This window comes from Oxyura jamaicensis, chromosome 8 (assembly GCF_011077185.1).
Source record: "Oxyura jamaicensis isolate SHBP4307 breed ruddy duck chromosome 8, BPBGC_Ojam_1.0, whole genome shotgun sequence".
In the NCBI taxonomy this organism is placed as follows: Eukaryota; Metazoa; Chordata; class Aves; order Anseriformes; family Anatidae; genus Oxyura; species Oxyura jamaicensis.
Genome location: NC_048900.1, coordinates 19,422,532 through 19,446,897, shown reverse-complemented (window position 1 = coordinate 19,446,897; position 24,366 = coordinate 19,422,532). Strand labels below are relative to the sequence as shown.

Sequence of the window (24,366 nt, the reverse complement as noted above, 5' to 3'; positions counted from 1 at the left end):
TTTTGATTAAATTTTTTTTTTTTTGCCTGTGCATGGCGAGGGGCACCCCCAGCTAACATCAGTCCCCATTGCAGAACCCCCCCCCCCACACCCCCCCCCCCCCCCCCCAGCTATGAAGATTAGGCTTTTCTCCCCTCTCATGGCACCTGGCACCATGCGGCAAGCCCCGCTTTCCAGCAGCTAGCCTTTTTTAGCTGGTGTGTGAACTGCCTTATCCTGCTCTGGGGACAAGGGGCAGCTGGGATGCTTGTTCTGGCACTCACAGCCTTGTGTCATTCATTCATGGGGGACTGCTGTGGGAGCTGTGGCCACAGTGTTCTGGAGGTGAGGTGGTGGCCAGAGGTCCTGCTGCTCCCCCAGCTAGGGTTGCCAAGAACGAACTGAGGTGTCAGGGCATACTTGTGGCCCAATGCTGGCCACAGAAGTGACACAGACAAGGTCTGTTTCTGCCTGTGCATGGAGAGGGGTTCCAGGAGGCATCATCAACCCACTTTAGAGAACCCTGTGTTCTGGTAGCACCTGACTATACATTTGCTTGTGTTATTATTTCTCATGCTAGCTGGATTAAACTAACAAGGGTAATTCTAGGACAAGCTACAATTACACTTTCTTTATGCTGTGCTGACATGCCCTTTGACTGTTTGATTGCAACTGGCTTTGGATCAGGGCCTGAAGCCAAAGCTGTGTCACTAGCATAACATGCAACACTCTGTGCAGAGCCTCCAAGTATAAGCCATCACCTCTCTGATCTAAAATACACATAATTGCAATAAGCTGGCAGATCCTCCAACATTTCACAGCACATAGAATAGATTTATTAACACAGATTTTCTGTTTGCAGATAGAGAAATACACAGAAGGCCAAATTCTTAGCTTGCATGAAGCATTGAAGCCCAATGTATGGAGAGGAGATGAACCTCTGGTGTGTGAGCGTGCGTGAGGACACACTGCTTCCATTACCACTTTCATTCTTTGAAGATAAATCTTGGAAGGTGCTGAAAAGCCTGACAAAATTGTTGTGGCTTTACAGTCCAGTTTAGACTGAAACACAACTCCGAGAAAAAGTGATTGGGCATTCCATAGTATGGTGCCTGTAGATAAGTTTTGGTCCTGCCTTTTACATACAGTATGATGGCAAATTCTTACTAGCAATCCTTCCATATGACTGAATTGCAGTTCTGAGGTTGTGGAATAAGTGTGGCTAGGACTAGTTCAGCAGCCAGAGATGTTTGGGGGATACCTTAGTAGCTCAGCTTTACATGCAGCACAGGGCTGTCCTTGTCAGAGAGACTCTACCCTTGGCTCTTCTATACCGTGCAAGCTGGGGATAAGACAGCTCCAACTCTAACACATCGGTCTGTCAGAAGAGTACCACAGGTACCAGTACATCACATATAATCAAAGATACCAGCATCAAAAACAAAAACAAATCCACTAAATAAACAACAACTAAGCAACTCCCCAAATCTATCACAGAAGTAGCTACTTTTTCAGTCTACATAATCTCTTTATCTGTCACATGTTTTGTTATGTATCAAGCCATTAATTTCAACAGGGTCAACTTCACTCTCACAAAAAAAGGGAACTGGACACAATGAGTAAGTTTTGGTTAGGCATGGTACAAAATTTATGGTATTTTTTTCCCCACTACCGTTATGCTACAAATGCATTTTATGTGAGTATATCTTGTTAGACAAGCAGGCATTTGCAAAACATTGCAAATGCAACAGAGTATAATGAGTACACTTCCAGTGAGGATATTCTAGTACCCTCTAGGTCTTGATTGGGCAGCTCATTTAAACATCAGGTTAAATCCTGTTTAAGTGAAGTGCCTTATAGAAGTTTTTCAGCAGTGCTCTTAATGGCTGCAAAAAAAATGTCAGGAAACAGAATGAAGTCAGTTCTCATTTTCTTTCTCTTTTTCAGCTAACCATCCTAGAAACAGTACTCTCACTTTTTTTTTTTTTTTTTTCCTCCTGTCGGATGCTTAGATGAATCCTATGTGGACTCAGAGGGAAATATTTATTTCCTTCCCCCACCAAGCATCGCATCCCCCACTGTCACACCACCACCACCGTTTATTTATACGGCGGCACCGTGCTCCAGACTCACGCTGCCCACTTTGCCTCCCCGTGCACCTCGGACGCGGGTCTCCAGCCAGCCGCGGCCGCGTCCAGCTGTGTCCACATGTGCCCAGCTGTGCCCCCTCCGCGGGGCCGCTTCGGCAGCGATCCCACGGCCGGAGCCGCGTCCGGCAGGTGGCACTCGGGCTCTGCAGCCGGCCCCCGCAGGCTGCGGGGCACCGGGCTGGCGTGCAAATGACGGGGCGTTTGCTTGCAAACAGCGATTTCATCCCCGGGATAGAGGCGGACGGGGGAGCTTTTCCGTGTTTAAATCAGCGGCAGCAGCCGGTGTGAGCGCGGCCGTGCTGTCCCGAAATCCCGCCTGCTGGGTGCGCAGCAGGGACGGTGGGGCTGCGAGGGGCAGCCCAACCCCCACCACCTCCCCACCCCCCACCCCTGAAAAGGACCTGGGCCGATGGCTGAGCATATGTAATATCACAGCAAACCGTCACGGAACCGGAATTTAAAACGTCTTTATTATCCTCACGGGGGAATCTCTGCAACAAGAGGGGAATATATGTGCATACTGTAACTCCGATTAGTGTTAAAGGGAATTATGTGTGTAAATCCCCAAATCCCAGTGTACAAAGATGAGAGTGTCCCCGTAAGGGCCTGAAATATGCATCTGAATGAAGCCTGACTGTTGGGAAACTCATAATGCTGTGGCTGGTATTATAAATTTATACTTACTAGGACTAAGTTTCACCTGAAACAACAGAGCCTGAAGTGTTATTTGTTCCAGCAAATTATTTTGTTAGATGTGATAATCAGTTCACAGCAGGACTGCAAGAGACTACTCAGATTGTTGACAATTCTGGGTCCCATCCAGCTTCAAGCAGCTTCTGAAGCGGCTCCAAAGGCCGCAGAGGGGGCTCCCAAAACCAGCGCCGTGGGGTAGGGCTGCCTGCCTGCAGACACCTCCCAGGGCAGCGCAACACTTTCCTGGGGCAGTATTACCTGTTCTGCCATGCATCCCCCCACCAGCATGTGTGTATGTGTGGGTGGGGGGGGGGGCCCCCCGGGGCAAGGGAGGTGCTCCTGTATCCCAGCCTCCCTTCCCAAGTGGAGGGGATCTTTTTGTTATAAACTTAGTGCCAAAGACACAGTCTGAGGTGGAGGAGCTGCCACAAATCTGTTCTCCTTGACTTACTGGGCTACTTTGTAGTTTATTTCAGGAATTATGTGACTTAAAGGTATGTCTTCCATTAACATCATTTTTCAATTAGGATGATGCTTTTCACAGAAGCTGTTGTCCTGGGTTTCCTATCTCAATCTCAGACCAGATTCAATCTCAGGACACCTCATTGCCCTGGGGCTGGGAGAAAAGCAAGCCCTGCCCTGCCCCTGGGTGCCAGCAGCTCCATGGGGCAAATAGGCATGTTGCTGCATGGGGGATGCCCTCGGGCCTGGGGGTTCCTAATGGGGAAACATGCCCAAAGAAACCACATCTCTAGCCTCAGTCTGTCCTATGTCACCTTCAGCACATTATTATATGGCCCTATAACTTAAAGAACATGAAAGCACAGAAGACGTGGAGAACCAGTGCTATTGGTGCAACAGCAAGAGTTTCAGGGCCACTGAGTACAGGGACTACCACAGTGATAGTGGGAAACACCTGCCAAACAGCCCCTCACTCCCTCCCACAGCATCACATTTTCTTCTCCTTCATGTCTCTTTTCATACCAGTGCTCAGGCTCTCCGTTCTCCTTGTCTAGACCCTTAGAGAAGCCATGTGTGCCCCTTAATCCTGCACAGTCCCAAGGTTAGGCTGAAGCAGCACATAACACCAGCCTAGCTTCAAATACCATTCACAGAGACAGTGAGCTGCTTTATTCTGAATGAGTCCTGAATCTATTGAGTTTCTTGGAATCGTGCAGTTAATTATTTTAAATCCCCATCTCCCACTCTGAGCCTGGGTGTGACTCCAACAAATTCACTTTTGAGTCCTGTAATGGAACAGAAGTATTTCCAGTCCTCATTTAAAACACCACAAAAGCCACAGAAGCAGCTCTGCATTCTTGGTAATGATTTGTTTCACTGATAGATCAAACGGCCTGTTGACAATGGTTGACTGCAACCGACAACCTCTTCTATTAAGATAAAAAAGTTGTACATTTTATTGATTATAAAGCAAATTGGTTTTTTGTCTCTTTAAATTTTTATTGGCTACAAAATGGAGGACTTATGTCTTTGATATTGCAGCTTGCCATGACATTACAATGAATTATAATCCTAACTTATTCATGCTTCCTCAAAGGCCTAACCCATTTGCCTGCCTTGCAAGCATGTTGTAAAATGCCCCAGATTTACATATATATTTTTGGGAGGTTTTTATTCAAGAGTTGCAGCAGATATGAGAATGGGAAGGGGATTGAATGGACAAGAGTTCTCGAGTCCCTGGAATTTTAAGAGACTTGCTATATCTCATTACTAGCTAGGAGCTCAAGACAGATGTTTTTGGATAAGGTTCTTAGTTTTTTGCTACACAGGTGGTGAAGTTTTTAATCCCTTCTGGCTCCAGAGATCTATGTTCCCGAACATCCTGGGAAATGGAGCTCATATTGCCAAAATAAATCTACCATTTTCCAGATCAGTATTTAGACTCACATCTTACAGAAGCCTGAGGCACAAAGAGCTCTTTAAATGCCCATGACAAAAATCTGGACCCCAAAACCTTCTCAACATCTTTCTCACAAGACTAGATTACTATCTCCCTGCCTGACCCAGAGCTCTGCTGGTGCCCCTGCGCAGAGCAGATCTGTTATGTCAGGGTCTGCAGGGATGCAGAGCCTGAGTAATGCTCAAGGCCTCTGCAAAGAGGGAGGCCAGCAAACACCTATGGCCATCAAGTCAGATTGCCTCAAATGCCATTGTGTCAACCTTACTCTCCTAAAATAACTAGAGGGGGATTGAGGGGAGAAGAAAACAGTTGCAAAGAAGAAAGCCAGAGCACTTGACTCTGGCTGCAGAGCTGTGCAGATGGGACAGGGGAGGGGAGGATTCCCAACTTCTTGTCTTTCATTGCAGTGCTATTTCTGTTCTCTTACTCCTCCTACTCACCCCTAGTGGCTGGACAACATCAATGCAAACAACAACAACAGAACCCAATCAACAACAAAAAAGAACCAAAAGGGAAAAACAGCCTTTGCTATGATATTAAAAAAATGGATGTGGGGCACATCTAGAAACACTGGATCCAGAATTATGATGGCAATTGCCTTCCTGGCAATCACCTCTGTGCTGAAAGGACAGGCTATCCTCCTTTTTTGACCTTGTTCTTACATACGGGAAATTAGTATAAAACATCAGATACCACATCACCCTGAAAAGCATTGCTCTGCACTGAGCATTCCATCAAAAAAACCCTTTGCAAGTTCTCATTTTCATTCTCCTTCAGTAAGGGCAAAAGCACACACACACACTCAGACACACACAGAGTCCACAGCAGGTGACAAAGGAACAATTGAAAAACTCAGCTCCCAGCTGCTTTAAGGTGGGCAGTTCATGAGCAGCAGCCTGCAAAGCAGCGAGGCACCACAAACTGATGCTCCTGGCCTGCAGCAGCCACAGGGATATCACCTCCCTGGGCCCTGACTTGTGCAGATCTGGGCGCTAGTCACAGCACTTGCCTGGGCTGTCAGCATGGCTCCAGTAGTATGCAAAGTGGACCTGAAATATAGCCCTTCAGTGTGGGAGCTGCTTAGTTCCAGTATTTCCAAGAGTTGTTACCAGTGGACTAAACCTGAGGAATTTATATACCTTGGCATTTATATGCCTTATTCTTTCCTAAAATTAGTGGCTGAAAGTAGTTTAGTAACTCTTGAATGTCAGGGCATTGATTTCAGTGCCAGTGTTTGAGCTTAGGTATCTACCATTTGAAAATTTTGGCCCAAATACGTGGCTTATTAGCAGGTACCAGCCATTCACTCACAGAGGATCTGCTGAGAGCAGCTTGCAGTGCAGCAGTTCGTGCTGTCTGTCCTGCAGGGACTGGAAGCCCTTCAGCTTCCTGTTTGTCAATCGGGTGCTTTTGCTAGTGCTCAAGTCAGTCAAAGGGAAAAAAAAAATTAAAAAAAATACAGAACTTCATAGAACTATGGCATTCTTTCCTAGAGTGAAGGCAAAACAAACAGAAGGTTGAAGTAAACAGTCTCTACCAGCAGATCTTTTCCCCTTTTATTGCATGAGTTACAATGCCCTTCAGCCAGCACAAGGCAGAGAAAGTTCTGCCAGGAAAAAGAGTTAGTTGAAAGAGTTTACTTTAAACTTTCTTTTGCTTTGAGACACACACACACACGACAGCCCCTTTATTCTTTTTCAGTGCTTGATAGAAAGAAAGAAAATGGATTTCTCTTTATCGACTGGTATACGGCTGACAGAAGTAAAGGTAAGTTTCCTTATGGTCATACCTCTGTGCTCAACCATGATCTGGAAGAACATTATAAGAGATAAAGCAGGCCTGTCCTGCTCACCTAGGACATGCAGAGCAGTGGAAAAACAAAACAAAACCCCAAATCTAATAGATCTGCTCAATAAATATGTTTCTTCGAAGTCTCTGTTTTTTTTTTTTTTTTTTTTTTTTTTTTTTTTGTAATAAAGACAGAAGTTGCATCCAGTTCATTTACAGTTCTGTAAATCTGGAGTTACTGTAAGTCTACTGGAAAAGAGCTCAAAAAGCTCTGTAGTTGGTTAGGACAGAAATTCTGCCTAAAAGTAAAGCAGCCTCAAAACAAAAAACTATCACCTTTTCTGAAAAATGTTCCCAGTTCCAGGCAGTTCTAATGTTTTCTTCTGAAACACACTCCTTGAGCGGAAGTTAATGAAACCATGTCACGTGAAATACACAGAGCACTTTATAAAGCATGTAAGAATAATAGGGTTGTGTCCTGAAGACTTTATAACAGGCAGAACAAGACACGGAAAAGAGAAAGGAAGACAAAAAGAGATTTCTAACAATGCATAAGCAGAGCAAGATAAAGCTGAGCAGCAGTTGGATTAGTGCAGCATGAGTTTGTTTTTAAAGTACATCCCTTCTCTGCATTTCCACCCTCGCTGTCTGCCCCACTGCCCTGACCTTGTTCCTCCCCATTTCAGAAAAGCTGTCTCTCCTGGTTTCCCTCCGACCTGCATTCCTCATAGCTGGAATGCTTGATAAAGACATCAGTAAACCCAGCCAGCTTGCCTAAGATCAGGAGATAGAGAGGGTGATGTTAGCAAATTAACTGATTAGTATAAAACAAAAGGGGGAAAAAAAGTTGTCAGGAAGCTGAGAACTTTTGAACCCATTTAAACAAATAAGTGGTAGCAGAGCAGGCTCCTCTGTCACAAGGGCCTAGTTTGCAGGAGCCAAACCAGGGCATGGGTGCTACACCAACCAGATGCAGGGAACAGCTGTCAGAGAAACAGGAGACCCTGCTATTCAAAAAGAGGACACGATGGGACTCTGCTGCATGCTAAGGGACAATGCAGCCTCTTTGTGGCACCCCTTATGATTATACTTTGAAAGGCCCTGGGCTAGTAAAGAAACTGTGTTATACTAGAAATAATTGCAGTAAGACCTCTAGGTATGCACGGACTCATTTATCTAGTAATAGTAGCTGGCATTCCTGCTTTTGCATCAGCACTGAGAGGGTTAATACCTTCCTTGGGCTGGCCTCCAGAGATTTTGCTCTCTGTGGCTCCAGATGGCTTTCAGAAATCTCTAAAGTTTTGCTGCCCTCATTAGTGACAGATGTGGGAGTTATAATTTGAAATTTAGGTTCACTAAAGTAAAGCATTGTGAAATCCCAGGAACCCGCAGAAGCAGTCTTAAATGCACCAGTGGTACAGATCAGAGAAAACATGTTTTCATGTAATGCTGAACAAGAGACTTTATTACCAAAAACATCACTTTTCTTTCCCCCCTCCACTTTATCTTGGACTTCCTGTGCAGCCTTCCTGAGAGCCTCCTGCTTTCCTTTTTGCTGCTCTCCAACAGCAGCAGCCCCAGGTCCTCATAGCTGGTGGCTCGCTGTGGTGGGCATGCTGGTAGCCAGCCTGCAGGGTTCTCTGCCAGGGCCAAGCCCTGCACACCTTCCACCAGCACAGCAGCAACCTTCGGCCTCCAGAGGTGCTCACTTCCTTGCACAGCTGGAGCCAAGCACTAATTCTGTACTGCTATCAGCCAATTTCAGTAAATTTACTTCAACAAGTACCTGAAATAACCCCAGCCACTGCTTTTGTTACAACAGTGGGCAGATTTTTTCATTACCTCCCTGCAGCACATTTCGGAACCACAGCCTGAGCATGCTTCTGTTACAAACTCCTTCCCAGTCTTCCTGCTATAGAAAGGGGAGCTCCGAAATACGGCCACTCTCCTGGAGAGGGTGTTTGCTTTGGCAACCAGCCAGTAACACTCATCCACAGCACCACACAGGTAAAGCCTCCAAGGTCATCTTGTATTGGCACTATACAATGCCTGGAGAAGATACTATTGCTTCACTGTCATTACATAAAGCCCTTCACCAGCACCTCCTGTATGCAGAACGAGATGCAGTACAACTGTCACTTGCTACATCCTCCGTTAGTATTGCTTGAACTTGGATCTGAGGGAGGAGGCCTAAAATAACCATGCAACTTGTAATCATTTCTGAATGGGCTTGAAGTAGGTAGTACATAGCTGAGAAATATAATTCTTTGGTGTCCTGGTTTCAGTTAGGACAGAGTTATTTTTCCTCCTAGTAGCTGGTAGGGTGCTATGTTTTGGATTAGGATGAGAAGAGTGCTGATAACATGCTGATGTTTTAATTGCTGCAGAGCAATGCTTATACTAAGCCAAGGACATTTCAGCTTCTCGCTCTGTCCTGCCAGCGGGCAGGCTGGGGGTGCAGAAAGAGCTGGGAGGGGACAGACCCAAGACAACTGACCCAAACTGGCCAAAGGGGTATTCCATACCATCTGACGTCATGCTGAACAATATATAGGGGTGGCTAGCCGTGGTGGGGGGGCGGCTGCTCGGGGTTGGACTGGGCATCGGTCAGCAGGTGGTGAGCAATTGCATTGTGCATCACTTGTTTGTACATATTATTATTATTATTTTCTATCTTAATAAACTGTCTTTATCTCAACTCACAGGCTTCACTTTCCCGTTTCTCTCCCCCATCCCAGAGAGGGAGGGGAGAGGGTGAGCGAACGGCTGTGTGGTGTTTAGCTGCCAGCCGGGTTAAACCACAACATTTAGTCATTCGAGTAGTTAGGATGACATTGACCACTTGAAAGGACGCTCACAATAAATAAATAAATAAATAAAATGGTTTTATGTTATTATTGTAGACTATGAATTAGCACAAGGTATATTTCTGATCATCCTTCTCAGTGCACATAGATACACATTCTCTGCATGTTCTGAGATGGATGCACCCTTAAGTTGTCAGATCCAGATGGTAGCTATTAATTTATGGCTTACAGAATATGTATTCCACATACACAACTTCTGTATGAAGAAAGTAATAGTTTTAAAACAGAAGAAAATAAATAAGAATATCACATTCAGGCCATGTGATAGGATAAGTAAATCCTGTAGGCTTCCATGATTTCATGGAATCTGAGCAGAACCACAGAATCTTTCCCTTTTCCTCTCTTACTGTAAACTTTTTCCTGCAGTTTCTGCAGGATAATGCCATCTGATTCACTAGCGTGTAACATTTGTAGCCTGGAAGTGTTGCATACAAATAATTAATTAGAAAGGTAGCATATAGAATATAATTGAAGTTTTCTTTAAGATTCAGTTGATGACTTTTCAATTTTGTTTAGCTTCAGGGGAGACATCCTTGCAAACTGTTACAATTTGATGCTTCTCTCATTTTCTCAATAATCCACATTTTTTCCTCCATCCTTTAAATTGACACTGTCTTCTCTTCCCCGTTACTATTTGCCTTTTATCAATTTCAGTTGTTCAGACATGGAAGTGTGTAGTCCTCTAGATGATCATTCTCTGATATTTATTTTGTTCCAGAATTTACTCTTCCCCTCCCCACCTTGGAAAATTTACATACTTGAGTTAGGTGACAAAACAAAGGAATGTCTATTTTCTATTAAGCATCACTGAGATTACTTCCTCACTGCAAAGTCAAATGTTCCACTCCAGCCTGCTCAGGTTCATCTGGGGGCTGGAAACCAACTGCACATGAATTGTGCATCCTGGATTCCCTGTGGAGGTGAGGGGCTGTGGACAGGTATGTAGGTTCTCAGTGGTACCTGCCCCAACCATTTAGAGAGGGTGTGTAGGCACCACTACTTCTGAGAACAAGGAGTCACACCCTGAGATGTTTAGGAGTTATAATATAAGAATTAAGTGCTGATCATAACAAAGACGAACCAGAGCGGAACATAAGAAGGAAGGTTATCCATCCTTCAGTAGGACATGCATTATAATTTCAGTGAGGATATACTTCACTTTTCTCTGATTCCATGCAGGACACCTGCTCAAAAGCTATACAAGCTGCCTCCCTTAGCTGGCATATAGTCTAAATGGGTTACAGCTGCTACTAATTTAATTTAGGGCCTAGCCCCTCAATGACAGAAGCCACAACTTGTGCACAGGAGTTTGATGAGTCCTAGCTGGGTATTTGCACATGGTGTTTCTGCAGCTCTTATATACAGCAAAGAACACATTTTCAGCTTAAGAAGTGTGATCTGATCTTTCATCACTAGCATAAGTGAGCTGATAATAACATGGGGAAGGTGGGCATTTATAAGCCCACAGAAGAGCTTATAAATGCGAAGAGGGAGAAACCCCCCCACATATATTAAGGAAAATAAGGATGAAATCAATAATGGATCAGTAGCAAGAAAACTAAGTTGGTTTAACCACCTTTAAAAAAATAAAGCTCATAACATCTGTGAATAAGAAACAGATAAACGAATATCACTATTGATAATGAGCAGGGAGCCCAGTGCCTGGGATCATGAGTTTATGCAAATTTGTTATTACTGCAAATTGGCATCCTAAGACCCTGATCATGCAACACTTGCACATATGCTTAACTTTATGCACATGAGCAGTCTCATTAACGCCAGAGACTTAGTCGTGCATAAAACCGAGCAAATGCATGAGTGTTTGTAAGGCTGGGATTTAAACACAAGGGATGGAAAACAAATTTACTGTATCATCAACAATTATTTCTGAAACCCAACAGAAGCCAAGGTGATGCCAGAAGCCTGCTTAGTGTAGAAACAGTCAAAGAGAGAGGAGAGGGATTTAAGGTCGCTACCTTTAACTCCATTCATTAGTCCCAGTAATAGTGGGGTCAAACTCAGAAGGAATGCGTCCCTAGTTAAAATATAACTACTTTATAGGTATTAGCATCAAAGTATTTCCCACAACGTTTTACAAGATAAGCTGAATTGCCTCCCGAAAACAACAAAACCCCCCTTTTTTTTATGAGATTTCTAACTTAGTTATTGTAAAGAAAAACTGTTTATATTCAACTTGGAATTGACTAAATTATTCAGCAGTGTCTCACAAAAGTGTTCCAAAATTAATTTAAATAGTGTTAGGTTTACAAGGATTCAGAGCTGACTGCAGCATTTATATAAATAGTTATGATAAATACAAAGGCTTACATTGGAGGGAAGTGTCTATTGCACTGCAATGAAGACTAATGGCTAATCTTAGACCTAGTTTTAATTAGAATATCCAGCGATGCTTCAGAAAACAGAAGAACTCCCTTATGTTATAAAACCTGATGAAAATATGCTATTTCCCTGGGAATCCAAAAGAATAAACACAATAAAATTTGAGTACTTACCAGCAAGATGAGAAAAAACAGAGAACTGTAAAAAAACAAACTTCTATAAAAGCAAAGCTTCTGCCAGGTTTAAAGGGATAGCTCTGGAGAAGGAATGCTGGGAAAAGTGTAACCCTACATTGTGAAGATGTAAAAATAAGGCTTCCACAAAAAATTAAGGTCTTATTATGATAAATAACATTATTCAGAAATCACATTTATGTTTCATGATAATTTCTGTGCATTTTTTTTAGCTTTTCATTTGGTTTTAGATTGCAAAATATTAGTATATTCTCAGCGGTATTTTTTATTGATACTTTTTTTTTTTTTTTTTTTCATTTACTTTCTGTTCTTTTCAGCCAGTAAAATTGCTGCTGTCAATTTAGCTGTGTAAGAATAAAGTTGACAGAATTATGGTGCTTTCAGTTAGTCACATCTTGTGGCTTGTTCTGAAGCAGCAGTTCCAGGACCTTGGGCACCATGTGTAGCCATGTATCTGACTCCTGGCAAAGTATGGATAGTGCAAGGGCTCTTGGTTCTCTGTATGGTTTTGTTCATAGGGTTGTCATGGAGATAGAGAGTCTGAAAAAAGCAGCACGGTCTTTCGCTCTTCTGCAGTCTATGTGGACAGGCTGCCCACAGCAATGGCCATGAGAGCTGAGCTGGCAGGGAGCCAGGCAACTTGTGGAAATGCTTTAGCACGTTTGTACTTGACATTTTGGTTGTGGTTAAATGGAGTCTCGCTGCATTGATGACCAGCTGTTTTCAAGTCTGCATCCATCTTAAAGGCTTAATTTAATATAAAAATAGCTCTGGGGGATGACTTTGGTGAGGTAACATCTTCACTTCTGTAATCTCACAGCATAGTCATGTTGCGTGTCCTGAATATAAGAGAATACAGGGAAAAGAGTAATACAGTCTGGAGATGTATGTTGGTGAGGAGTCCTTCCTCCTCCTGCTAGCTCTTTTACTAATGGAAAGAAAGTTTTAACTTTCATCATGAGTTAAGTTTTGGCCTTTTTATCTCATCTGTGAAGATCTCAAAGAATGAGGCAGGACTTCTGTGACTAACAGGCATTGACCAAGGGTATGGTTCTGAATGGGGCTGTATGGGACGATCATGACAAAGACGTAAAAGTGGCATTATTAGTGAGAAAAGTGAAAAGTGTGGAGGTGCAGCAACTGGTGGAACCAGCCATGTGAATATTTGCTCATTTTGTCTAATGTCACCATGTGCAACATGGCCTTTTAAGGCTACTCAAAAAGATGCATGTGTTTGCAAATTCCTGGCTTCGAGGCACCACCATGTTCTGAGCTGAAGGACTGTGAAAGGAAAGTCTGAAACCAATTTGGACAGTTGTGGTGTTGATGCCCATCTATTTCATCCCAGCAGGTAAAGAGTGCTCCCAGTCTGTGATGACAATTCACTCTTAAATGTTGCAGTTTCTTTGAAATACACTTCTAATTCTTTGAAGAAATAATTATTTCAGAATAGTCATTTTTAATCCAGACATTATTTATTATATTCTGAAGCACACCTTGAAATGCAACACTGAGCACAAATTTCTCTTTGATTGGTTTAATGGAAACAATTTCTCTCTTCAGCAAGCACTTGCTTTCACAGTGAAACCTTAACATTTTATTTTTATCTGTCTTGTCAATCATTTTTTTGTTTGTTTGTTTTGTTTTCTTGCTGGCCCCACCTGGAGGTGTCATATACCTCTCAAAAGAATGAAAAGAATGCAATCTGAAAAGATGATGAGCAAAGTTTTTATTTTTCAAACCAGACAACTAGTTACCAGTCAATCTGACAAACAGGTCATAGAAAAACAAACTGTTTTTCCATCAGCTGATGCATGGCACTTGAGCACAAGTTTCCTTAACTTGCCCATTACTAATGCCCAGCTGTTATTTTTCCAATTTGATATTTCATATCCTAGACTCATGGAATAATTCAGGATGGAAGGGACCTCAGAAGGTCATCTCATCCACCTTCCAGCTCAAAGCAGAAATCAGGTTGCTTGAGGTTTTATCCAGTCCTAAAAACCTCCAAAGTTTTTAATACAACTGTGCAAGCTCTCCAGACAACTGTTTCCAATGCTTGACTATCCTCACAGTGAAAAAGATTTTTCTGATATTTTGTTTTAACCTCTTTTTTTTTTTTTTTTTTTTTTCCTTTTTTCTTCAGTTTATGTCCATTGTGTCTCCTTTCTGCTAGGGGCTTGTGTTACTAAGGACTGTGACAAATAAACCTTTTTATTTCTCACCAGTATTTCTCTGTGCATTAGGAAGGACAATTACACTATCCTTCAGGCTCTAAGGTGATGAATCTAAATAAAGTTTCTTTGCTCCTTATGTACTGTATTAAAACATGAAAACTCATCTTTGCATGTAAGGAAAACACAGTTTCAATGAAGATCTGACCCAGAGACTGGAGAGCACAGTTTTCCTATAAAAGATGTTCTTTCATTAAAAAGACTATTGTAACCTAAACACTTCATGATATATTTTCTTTCCAAAGAACTTTTTCAATCTCACTGAGCACGCTGAAGTCATTATACTAGGGATGATTCTTTGTCCAGCCAGCTTTACTATAGGTTAGTTTTCTGAAGGAGATTAAAAGTGATGCATTAGTAGATATCATTCTAATAATAGTCTTTTAAGTAATATGTAACTACATTTTTGCAAACCTGGGACTACATATAGAGCATTGAAGGAAATATAACCAATAATTCAGGATGAATAATATATAACCATGAGAACTTTTCCATTGCATTTATTTAAATCAAAGGAAGTGTGTTGAAATGTGAAGGTTAAGCACTTCAGTTTATTCACATATTTTACATTTAAAGGACCAACCAATATATATATATATATATATATATTTTTTTTTTCAGAAAAAAAAACCCTCTCGTGGTTTCCAGAATTTTGACAGAGACATGGAATATACTTAATTAAGCGTGTCATTGCAATACATACATTGAAAACCTTGTGTATACAGATGAAGTCCAAACAAACTAACTATTACTAAAAAAAGGTTCCTTTTAATATAAATAAAATTCAGAATAGTCCTTTATTTTAACAGACAAAACAAAAGTGGGATTTATTAACAACTACATATTTACAGTGTCTGACTGTTAAAAATACTGGGCTCCATCTGAGATCCGAGACACTTCCTGAGAAGGCCACATGGGCTAAGTAAGGATTGCTCAGCACTTCACGTAAGTTATGTGCTAAAAGGATGAAATTAAAGCATACTTTTAAAATGAACACAGTGGCAAAATTGGAACTGCTGATGTAACATGTTCATGTCCTGATGCAGCAAAACTTGCATCACAACAAGTTCTCTCTTTGATTTCAGCAGATTTGTGTATGTTCCTAAGGTTAAACACAGGGTAAGTGTTCCAAACTCAGGAGCCTCGGAGGAAGACAACTGCTTGAATCAAAGATGCTACAAATATAGAAGACTGCTGTAATTACAATTTTGCATAATATGGACATACATGACCTCAAATTTAAATCTGTATTCTTCTCCATGGGTGATTTCTACCTCTTTACGTTTCATTTGATCCTACAAGGTCTGGATTTCAACTATCTCTATTGTGACAAACTTGTGAAAGCATCTCCTTCCCACAGCCTCCCAAATCATAGTGCCAGTTTAGAAGATCTCAGTCTTTTTGGCAATTAAATTAAATTAAAACAAGAACCAGATATTTTTCAAAGTATTCACAAAATAATCTTTCACTTACAGAATGGCTGTTCCACCATTCTTGTATCAGATCTGATCTCATCTCTTTAGATCTAAACAGTTCTTTAACAGTTACAAAAATAAAGAAATGATTAATATACAAATATATATTTGAGTGATTAACAGAATAATATTTAAAAAAATCATTTTTAAAATCTAAATTAAAAGAAATGTTTTCAAAAGTCTGGACTGTAGCAGATCTTTATCTATTGACTCTTTAGTGGAACTCATTCCCTGCAGAACTTAATGTAAGATGCTAATTACTATGAAAAGACAGTGAGCAAGTTTCTACTAGCAAGCAATTCAAAAAATCTGCTGTGCCAGTTGGTTTCTGGTATCTCTTGTTCAAGAACCTCAGATATTTTTTAATATCAGAAACAAAATATAAGTCATGAAAAGTCCTGAGCTCCTTTAGAAATTTGCTTCTTTCCCTGGTCTTCATTAATACATGTTCTGCAATAATCCAGTTTGTTTTGTATACTCTTTGTATACAGGGCAAAATAAATGCTTTGCATGAATGCACATATATATACAAAAACAGTCAATAATTCATTTAAGTGATATGCCTGTTCACTGGGTCATTTCATACTTTCACAATACCATATTTTCCTGTAATATCCGTAATGATGTCATCTAGATTGCTCCCTTTTAACACCATGATGCTCATGCAAGGTTTTTTTTTCCGTTTATCTTAAGCAGCCAAAACAGCATGGAACATTTTTGAACAACCTATAATATTCTTCCTGAATCTGAAATAAAAATATAGAATTGGAACATGAAACAGATATATTAGGTCTATTAGGTATATTAGTGTTTTAACTAATTGTGCACTGATCCCTTTGCTAGATGTTTTAAGGTGGAGCTTTTTTATTTTTTATTTTTATTTTTTATTTTTTACTTTAGGACAGGATACTGAAAAAGGATAATCTCAAAATTGTGTGGGTAATATGAATCCTGGTACTAGCTGCAAAGACTGGAACTGAGCTTTACTGAACCCATTACATTACTTCATCTGGTTAATGATGAGTTCTACATTTTTAAAAAGCATTTTTCAGTGTTTCATACTTTTTTTTAAAAAAAAAGGGAGAAAATTTGTATGAAGGCATGAATCGGACAGTGGTTCTACCTCTACTGAAGGAAACAGGAATATATTTCCCCTCTTCCCTTTCCACCCCCATCAAGGGCACATTGCTTTGATAAAATGTTTGTGCCACAATTTGGCTTCAAGGCTGGACATCTGCCTACATGGTTACACGTGACTTCCCCACAAGGAAGGGGACACTTACCTTTCTAGACAACACACAAAGAAATATGAAGATGAACATCCCCTGAAATGCATTGAAGATTGTAAACAGATATGCAGTCACCACAGATCCCTGTACAACATGGAGGACGCCAAAGATCCAGGTAGCCCCAAGAAGGAACAGGAGAGCAAGAGCACCTCGGGCACAGGATCTGGGGGAACATTGCAGACAAGATGCAGACACGTCATGTTTCCCTCCCTTCACTGCTTGGAAAGGGGAATGCTGCCTAGGCAATTGGTTTCAAGCTGCAACGGCCTGAGAAGTGCAAATGCATGGGCTGCTCTTTAGGGTGTGCTGTAGTACTGTGCCACGAATAAGCTCACACAATCGCTGCAGAAGAGTAAAAGAGTAAAACTGGAGGGCCTTGAAACACTGGCTTCTTTAGTTTTCAGATATGTTTTCTCTGGTGTACTGCAGCACCATATGATTTGATTTAAATCTACTGTTAGTGTAATTCCCCAAGGAAAAACATATGTCTGTTATGAAGCATTCTCCCACTTCTCCTCCCCCTTTATCCTCCTCAAAAAATAACCCAGAAAAATGTACAGTATGCTCCTAGGTCAGTACATGTGCATGACATAAAAGGGTTCCCAGGCTGCCTCTCAGGTTCACTGCAGAAGACGGTGCAAGTTGTAAAACTAGACTTTCTTTCTTCCATTCTTTCTCTTTTTAAAAATATATTTTTGTTTTTAGAACACAAATACTCTCAAATATTGCCTGGGCCAGTGTATTATACTTGATACTTTAAAATTATAGGAGCTGATTGGCTATGATTTTATTTATTTATTTATTTTTATTTTTTTTCAACATGCTGTAGAGTCCTGCTCACAGACTTGAGCCAATTGCAGCATGTTGTCTTGGAAATGAAACCACTGATTACTTTCTTATTCTTTCTCAGCCCAGTCATTGCAGGACTCCCTTGGAACAACAGACATTTTTAGCACTGTTCCTCTGAAAATGAATAATTTTCAACTTTGTTAAAACCAGCTCACCACATGAAGCTACGAAGGGTAAGGAATAAGAGAAAGTAATCAATCAAACAATTGCTAAATCCTAACTATAAATCTAGTGCAATACATTGAAACTGCAGGAGCGTTCCTAAGCAACACAAACAGTAAGTTGTTTTCAATGTTCCCTGTAGTACACTTCAGCTTTTCCTGCACAAACGGTTTTCAAGGTCCCTATAAATCAGTTTTAAAGAGAGTGAGTTGATGGAAAAATCATAGCAGCATGCAAAGTAAAAATCCTGGAGAGAAACACCCCCCCACACCCCAATACCATAGAAGCACAATGTCCTACTGTAGAATTTTATTTTATTTTATTATTATTATTTTTTACAAAAAATATGATTGAAATTATTACTTTAACCTTTCCATCAGCCTTTACCCTTCAGTTGACATGGGCCACTCATTGTGTTCCTTGAACATCTCCCATGAGCCCAGTGTTACAGCATGAAGCACTGCTCAGAAGGAATAAAGATTGCAAAATCTACCTTTAAATCTATGAGGGAATACCAGAAAAGAAAAAAAAAAAGTGTCTTTTTTTTTTTTTTTTCTTTCCCATAAATCTTCCAGAAAATTAAACTGTAATTTTTGAATCCTTACTTTTGTCTCCATCTGTATTTAAACTCACAGAAGGTCGAATTTGTATTAAATGGCAAACTTACCTTATATTTTCATAACAACTAACTTCTGGCTTTAACATTGCAGTGTGTCGAAATACTTTATAAATAATCACTCCGAAAGCCAGCAAATTAACCTGGGGGGGAGGAAAGAAAATAACTTTTTTTAGTTCAAACCAGGGTGCTTTGGAATTAACTATTACACATTTAAATGAAACAAGTCAGATATAGTTTCTGTGTATATGAAACCTAGAGAATCCAGTGCCAGAAGGGAAAAAAAAATCCTTTTCTGATACATGTCTATTAAAAAAATATGAGCCCTTTAATAAGGATTGATCAAACAGGGCTGTAACTCTACCTTATCTCAACAGTATCACTACCAACAGTCTGCAAATGTTTATTGATTTTATTGGTAAAGCTCTTCGATTTCCTGCTGAGATTTTTTTTTTTTTTTTTTTTTTTTGTAAGTAGAGATGTTTAAGCAAAGAGAATAAATGAGAACCGCCCTTCCCCCCCCTTTTCTGTTATGCTGTGTAGATTTGACAAAATGCATATCTTTTGTTTCTGAACCACATTAATAACATCATGTGTTTGGAGGTCTTTTGGGTGTGAAAACTTTTAAGTGGCACAAAAAACTGAGGTTACACACACAAAAAAAATTAAGAAACTAACTTTGGTTGAAATATTCTTTGCTCAGTATTCTCTCCTGCATTTTACGTTTGTTTCATTCATGAATAATATCAGTGTGTGTATGTGTGTTTGCCTTCTGCCTTTATAATGGCATTGTTTTATTTGAGTTTGAAACACAAAAAAGCAACTAAAAGAAGCAGTTTCGTAAATGATGCTCAATTATGGTTCTGAACCTTTGCTTGGATGGGCTTCATTGATCATTCACTTAAATTTCTACTGCATTCCTTTAACAATGTGAATGGGTTTGCTCTCTAGCTTAAAAAAAAAAAAAAAAAAAAAAAGAAAGAAAGAAAAAGAAAAGAAAACCCTTCCTTATTTTGGTTCACAGCATTTAACATCAAAATCTATTTACAATGTTAATAAATGAACCAAATTTTATTTGGATGTCATCCAGATACTATTTGTAGATCCTTAGTAGTAATCCCTTGGTTGGTTCCTGTGGGTTTACAGCCTTAGACTGAATAGAATTAATACCTTCCCCAACTTGTTTCTTCAGAAATACTGTGTGGTTTTCCTCCCTCCTTCTTTTTCTAAAATATTAAAAAAAAAAAAAAAAAAGGCACCTCCAAAATGAAAACAAAAGCCTGTTATAGGAGCACAGCATCACTTTAAAAAGAATCACTTTCTTTTGCTAACACTTGTTATGTATGTCCTTAGAACATTTTTGTTATGTCGAGGGGGAGTATCTGATATTAAATTCAGGCTCTGCTTTAATTAGCTGCATGCTCATACTTTAATATGGCATAATGTATTTACAATTTGATAAGACAGGAGATAGAGCTGATTAGCAGTTTAGGGAAGTAATCCTTCACTGAATACCTTGTTCTTGCACTGATCGTGAGAGCTATTCTGAAGCTCCTTGTATTTAAAATTGTAATCTATAATATCTCCTAAACCAGCAATTTTTCAAAGTTAATTATAAGTTAGTAAGCAGTTGTGGGTAACTATATACAGACTTCGTTTTTATCTTATATTTGTTGGTGAACAATAAATAAAGAACATGGTGTGCACACTATAATCTGTGTAACCCAACTAATGTACTTATTAAAATAATCTGGAATAGGTAGGGTGAAATGTGATCAAAGTACCATGGGCACAGAGAATACACTCTGCTACTTCTCCAGAAGCTGTCAGCAAGACCGCAGCATGAACCGCACAGCCAACCTTCCTCCCTGCCGGCCCATCACTGAGATCACTAATGTCAATGAGAGCCTTCCTATTGCTGTTAATAGGCTTTTTATGAAGCTCTGTGGGCCAAAGTCCATTATCCTTTGGCCACAGAAAACAGCTGCAGAACTGGAAAGGTTTTGCTGAGCAAGGATGGGGCTGGCAAGGGGCAGATGTGGGGCCTTGTAGTAGAGGACTCCATTTCTCTTCATCCCAGTGGGGCTTCTTTACACAAATACTATTTACAGTGTCTGTTGCACAGGATAATAAGATTTTGCTCTCTGCATTGAAGTAATACCCATTAACTATGATCTCTTCATTCATCAATTCATTCTGATGGGAATAATCTGTACATTTCAGGGGAATGAGAGAGGTTAACACTGGTTCTTGGAGTCAGCTGCCAGAACGCAGTCATGGTGAAATAAGTCTCAGGTAGCCTCACAGGAGGTAGTGTTACAGGGTAATGAAGGTGAGCTTAACTTCTGAAATACCCACTCATTTCCAAGATTTAGTAAAGCCTTAAGTAGGTATTTGCCCCATTGAGAAGCACCCCATTAATAAAAAATATCTGTAGCAAAGTGCATAGACTGCTTTATACAGTGTTCAGTGTCTCAAAATGGTAGCTTTTAGACAACTTTTTGTTGTTGTTGTTGTTTGTTTGTTTTGTTTTCTCTTTTCAACCTAAGTTAGAGCCCTCTGGCACTGCATTTTGTCCTATGGAGGACCTCAGTTAGGTAACAATAAAATTGTTGTAGCTGTCCTGAAGTGCAAAAAGTCCAGCAACACTTAGAGGAAAGAATAGCATGAAACCATGGGTAAAGCCAGCAGAAAAAGAATAATAGTTAATGTTAATAATGCGTCATGTCTAGTCTTTGGAGAAGACTGATATTTTAGCAGGTATCTGAAGTTCAACATGCTCTGCTTCAGCCTGAGACCCTGCATGCTCTTTACCATGAGCAAACCAGTAGCCTCAAAAACGTCACATTGGATGGTTGACTGACTAGTGCTAAAAGGGAAATGGCCTTTATATAACTGTTATCCTCAAAGAGCCATTCAACAGCTGGGCCAGGAAGTCAAAACACCCCAAATGTCTGACCCAAGATATGACCACTTACGACATATTGCATTTGTATTGAAAAGTGAGCTTCAATTGAAAATAAATGGAAGTAGATGGCTACAAAAGGCATCCAAAATACAGATAGGTCCAAGGAATCCCAGATCTCCAACTTTTCTAGCTGGAACAAAGTGAGGACAAGAGACACTGACACATCTAAAAAAGCCTCCAGCTGCTGCTTTTAACCAAATACAGTGCTTTTTGCTTACTTTGGTTGTAATTGTGCGTGTTTATTTTTTGCAGTTAAAGCACAATCTTCAGGTGCCGTTGCCTAAGCCTTTGATGACGTTATAATTAAGGCTGTCTTGAGGTGACAGGCATGGTGAATGGGAATAAAATGGCAGGTCCAGAAGCAGCAGGCTGGAACGTAGCAACGTGTGCAGGCAGCTGTGACACCGAACTAGGGCAGACATCGCATGGGCCTGGCAAAGGCCAGCCTGGGGACTGCTGCTGCCACAGGCCGGCTTTGGGGAGAAGTTACCTGTATAATGAGCAGAGCCACTCTGCAGCTTTGGGCAAACCCAAAGCGTGAAATGTTGCGGCACGGCCACAGTTTTATCAAGTGAATAACGATGTTACAGAGTGACAGGGCAAATTCTTGTGCCTTTGTTTTCAGAGTTATTACATGGCTGAGCAGTCAGAGAGACTGCTGCATGTCCTGAGAGGCATATCCTTGGGCAAGTTTTTTTTTTTTTTTTTTTTTTTCCCAAACCACCTCAAACTGCTATTGAGTAAACACTGCAACCAGTCCTTATTATTTTACAAATCTCAGACTTTGTCATTACAAGCCCAGTCCTGTGGGGTGCCGAGCATCCTCAGCCCTCTTCCCCTCTCCCGCTCTGCCCCCCCGCCTTTTCCCCTGAGATATTGGTGGGAATCAGATTTCACTCAGTGCTCAGGTGCACTACAAGACTAATTTTAATAATTAATCTATTCCTTTTTTCTAAGTGGTTAATCAAAGACAAGAGTTGATATAGGAGCAACCTTGATTCCAAATATCTTCAGGGAATCATTTCTCCTTAAATATATTTGTAAAGTCTTTTTAGCTTTCTTAAATTCTCAAAATGTTGTGGTACATTTATGAGCAAATGGTAGAAAACTTAAAATATGTTTGTGTGAAATAGATATTGAAAGGGGCAATTCTTATTATCCCATGGAATCATGATTTTGTACCAATGGGCAACAACATTTATGTATCTATTTCACCTAGAATAACTTACAGAGAGCCACAAATTTGGACAAGCTAGGTTTTCTTGTACGCCTGTGACCATGTTTAAATGGAGGATGGTAAGTACTCAGTACACCTCTTTTCAGATAACATTTGTGAGGGATTGTGAAGATTTAAGACTTTGGAGGGACTTCTAGCCCCATTTCACAAATGATAGAACTGTTTAATGGCAAAACTCTCATTGCCTCCAGTGTTGTCAAGACTTTTCCTCTACAGTTCATAGAGAGTGGTAGTCCCAAGGGATCAGTAGGCAACAGCGAGCACTGTCATGGGTTTCACTCTGCAGATTAGCATTTGCATGTACCACAGATGCACATTGTGGTTTAGAGCAGAACTGTTAAATCTTTGTGCAGTAGTGTTTTGGGGCTCTGCATGGTTCTGTTCGCATGTTCACTACTGTGGTGGTGGTGGGTACCACAAAGCAGGCATGTAAGGAAGAGTGCACAGCTGTCTGAAGTGGTACAGGTCTTAAGATCTATTCTGACTCACAGCCACAAGTCAGACAGTATCAGTCTTAATAATTTCTTCTTGTAAAGAAATTCACAGGACAGAAAAAGCAATTGCAAATTCAAAGAAATTTCCCAGTGCTTTCCTAATCACCTTGTCAACAACAAGTAGGTTTTGCCAAAGGAATTAATCTGGGCTGCTCTTTTCAATCAATCACATATTTTAGGATAGGATGAAAAAATCTGTGTGATATTAGCTACCTCTACCCAGGGATAGGATAGCTCTGTAAATTTCTTTGCTGATGCCTTCCTGCCTCTGTCTGGTTATTACCACAGCTAATTGAACAGAGAACTTCTGCCTAAGCTTCTGTAATGAAGGAAAACTACTCAACAGTGGGCACGGGTAGAGAAAGATGCTGCTGCTTTGGCTTCTACTCCTAGCAGTTCTGGGACCACCCCACTAGAATTTCACCCATCTACAATTTGCAGAAGGAAATAATAGAGTTTTATAGATACCGAAACATAATATTTATTAGGATCTCTTTCCAAAGATGAGGATCCAGAAAACTACTGAGAAACAATCTTGTCTATTGTCTGAGCAAATTACAAACTTCTCTGTTGATTACAAACTGTATTTTGCAAGCTAAGTAATAATATAAAAATGAGCACATAGGTCCTAAAATGTTAAATGTTCCAAGCTGTTGGAGTTCTGCTAATAGCACATTGCTTAGCAACTGCTATATTTAAAATAGATCCTTAATTCCTCTGTTAAATGTACGTATTTTACATACTGGAAGAGTAGCATAATGTTCTATCCTCAAATAAATATGATGTTAGTGCTTCACACTGCATGAAACACTTTCTGTGTAGGTACAGAATGATAGTTATTTTTAGTTGAGCACTGAATGGTATGAAATACACAAAATTTAATAAAGCATGCAAAACATCTGCCTGCAAATAAAAATATTTGCACTCATGTTGAAGAGTTGTAGTTTCTTTCATAATTAATTATAATTAAATTGTAAGATACTGAGTGAAGTGATATATCATCATTTTGCCCCATCAAGGTAGCTGACAGCTGTCAAGTTTTGTAACAGAGAAATCTTTTTTTCTCTTCCTTCCTTTTTTTTTTTTTTTTTTTTTTTTTTTTTTTTTTTT

The 24,366-nt window shown here is 40.3% G+C and overlaps 1 protein-coding gene and 1 long non-coding RNA gene across 7 annotated transcripts in view; one reads left to right on the top strand and one right to left on the bottom strand.

Annotated features, from left to right (window-relative positions):
- LOC118170583 overlaps nt 1-6,510 on the top strand; it is a 24,976-nt gene extending 18,466 nt beyond the window's left edge. The window contains exons 2-3 of the long non-coding RNA XR_004752792.1: nt 3,653-3,654; nt 6,445-6,510. This is a non-coding gene — a long non-coding RNA (uncharacterized LOC118170583). The remainder of the gene's footprint in view (nt 1-3,652; nt 3,655-6,444) is intronic.
- Nucleotides 6,511-14,649: 8,139 nt separating this feature from the next.
- Nucleotides 14,650-24,366, bottom strand: part of ADGRL4 (adhesion G protein-coupled receptor L4) — a 74,040-nt gene continuing 64,323 nt past the window's right edge. For all 6 annotated transcript variants that reach the window (XM_035332938.1, XM_035332936.1, XM_035332942.1 and 3 more), the window contains 3 exons: nt 18,609-18,700; nt 16,925-17,093; nt 14,650-16,387 (listed from right to left, as the gene is read on the bottom strand). In XM_035332938.1, the coding sequence (XP_035188829.1) occupies nt 16,325-16,387; nt 16,925-17,093; nt 18,609-18,700 (324 nt within the window). In that variant the 3' untranslated portion in view covers nt 14,650-16,324. The remainder of the gene's footprint in view (nt 16,388-16,924; nt 17,094-18,608; nt 18,701-24,366) is intronic.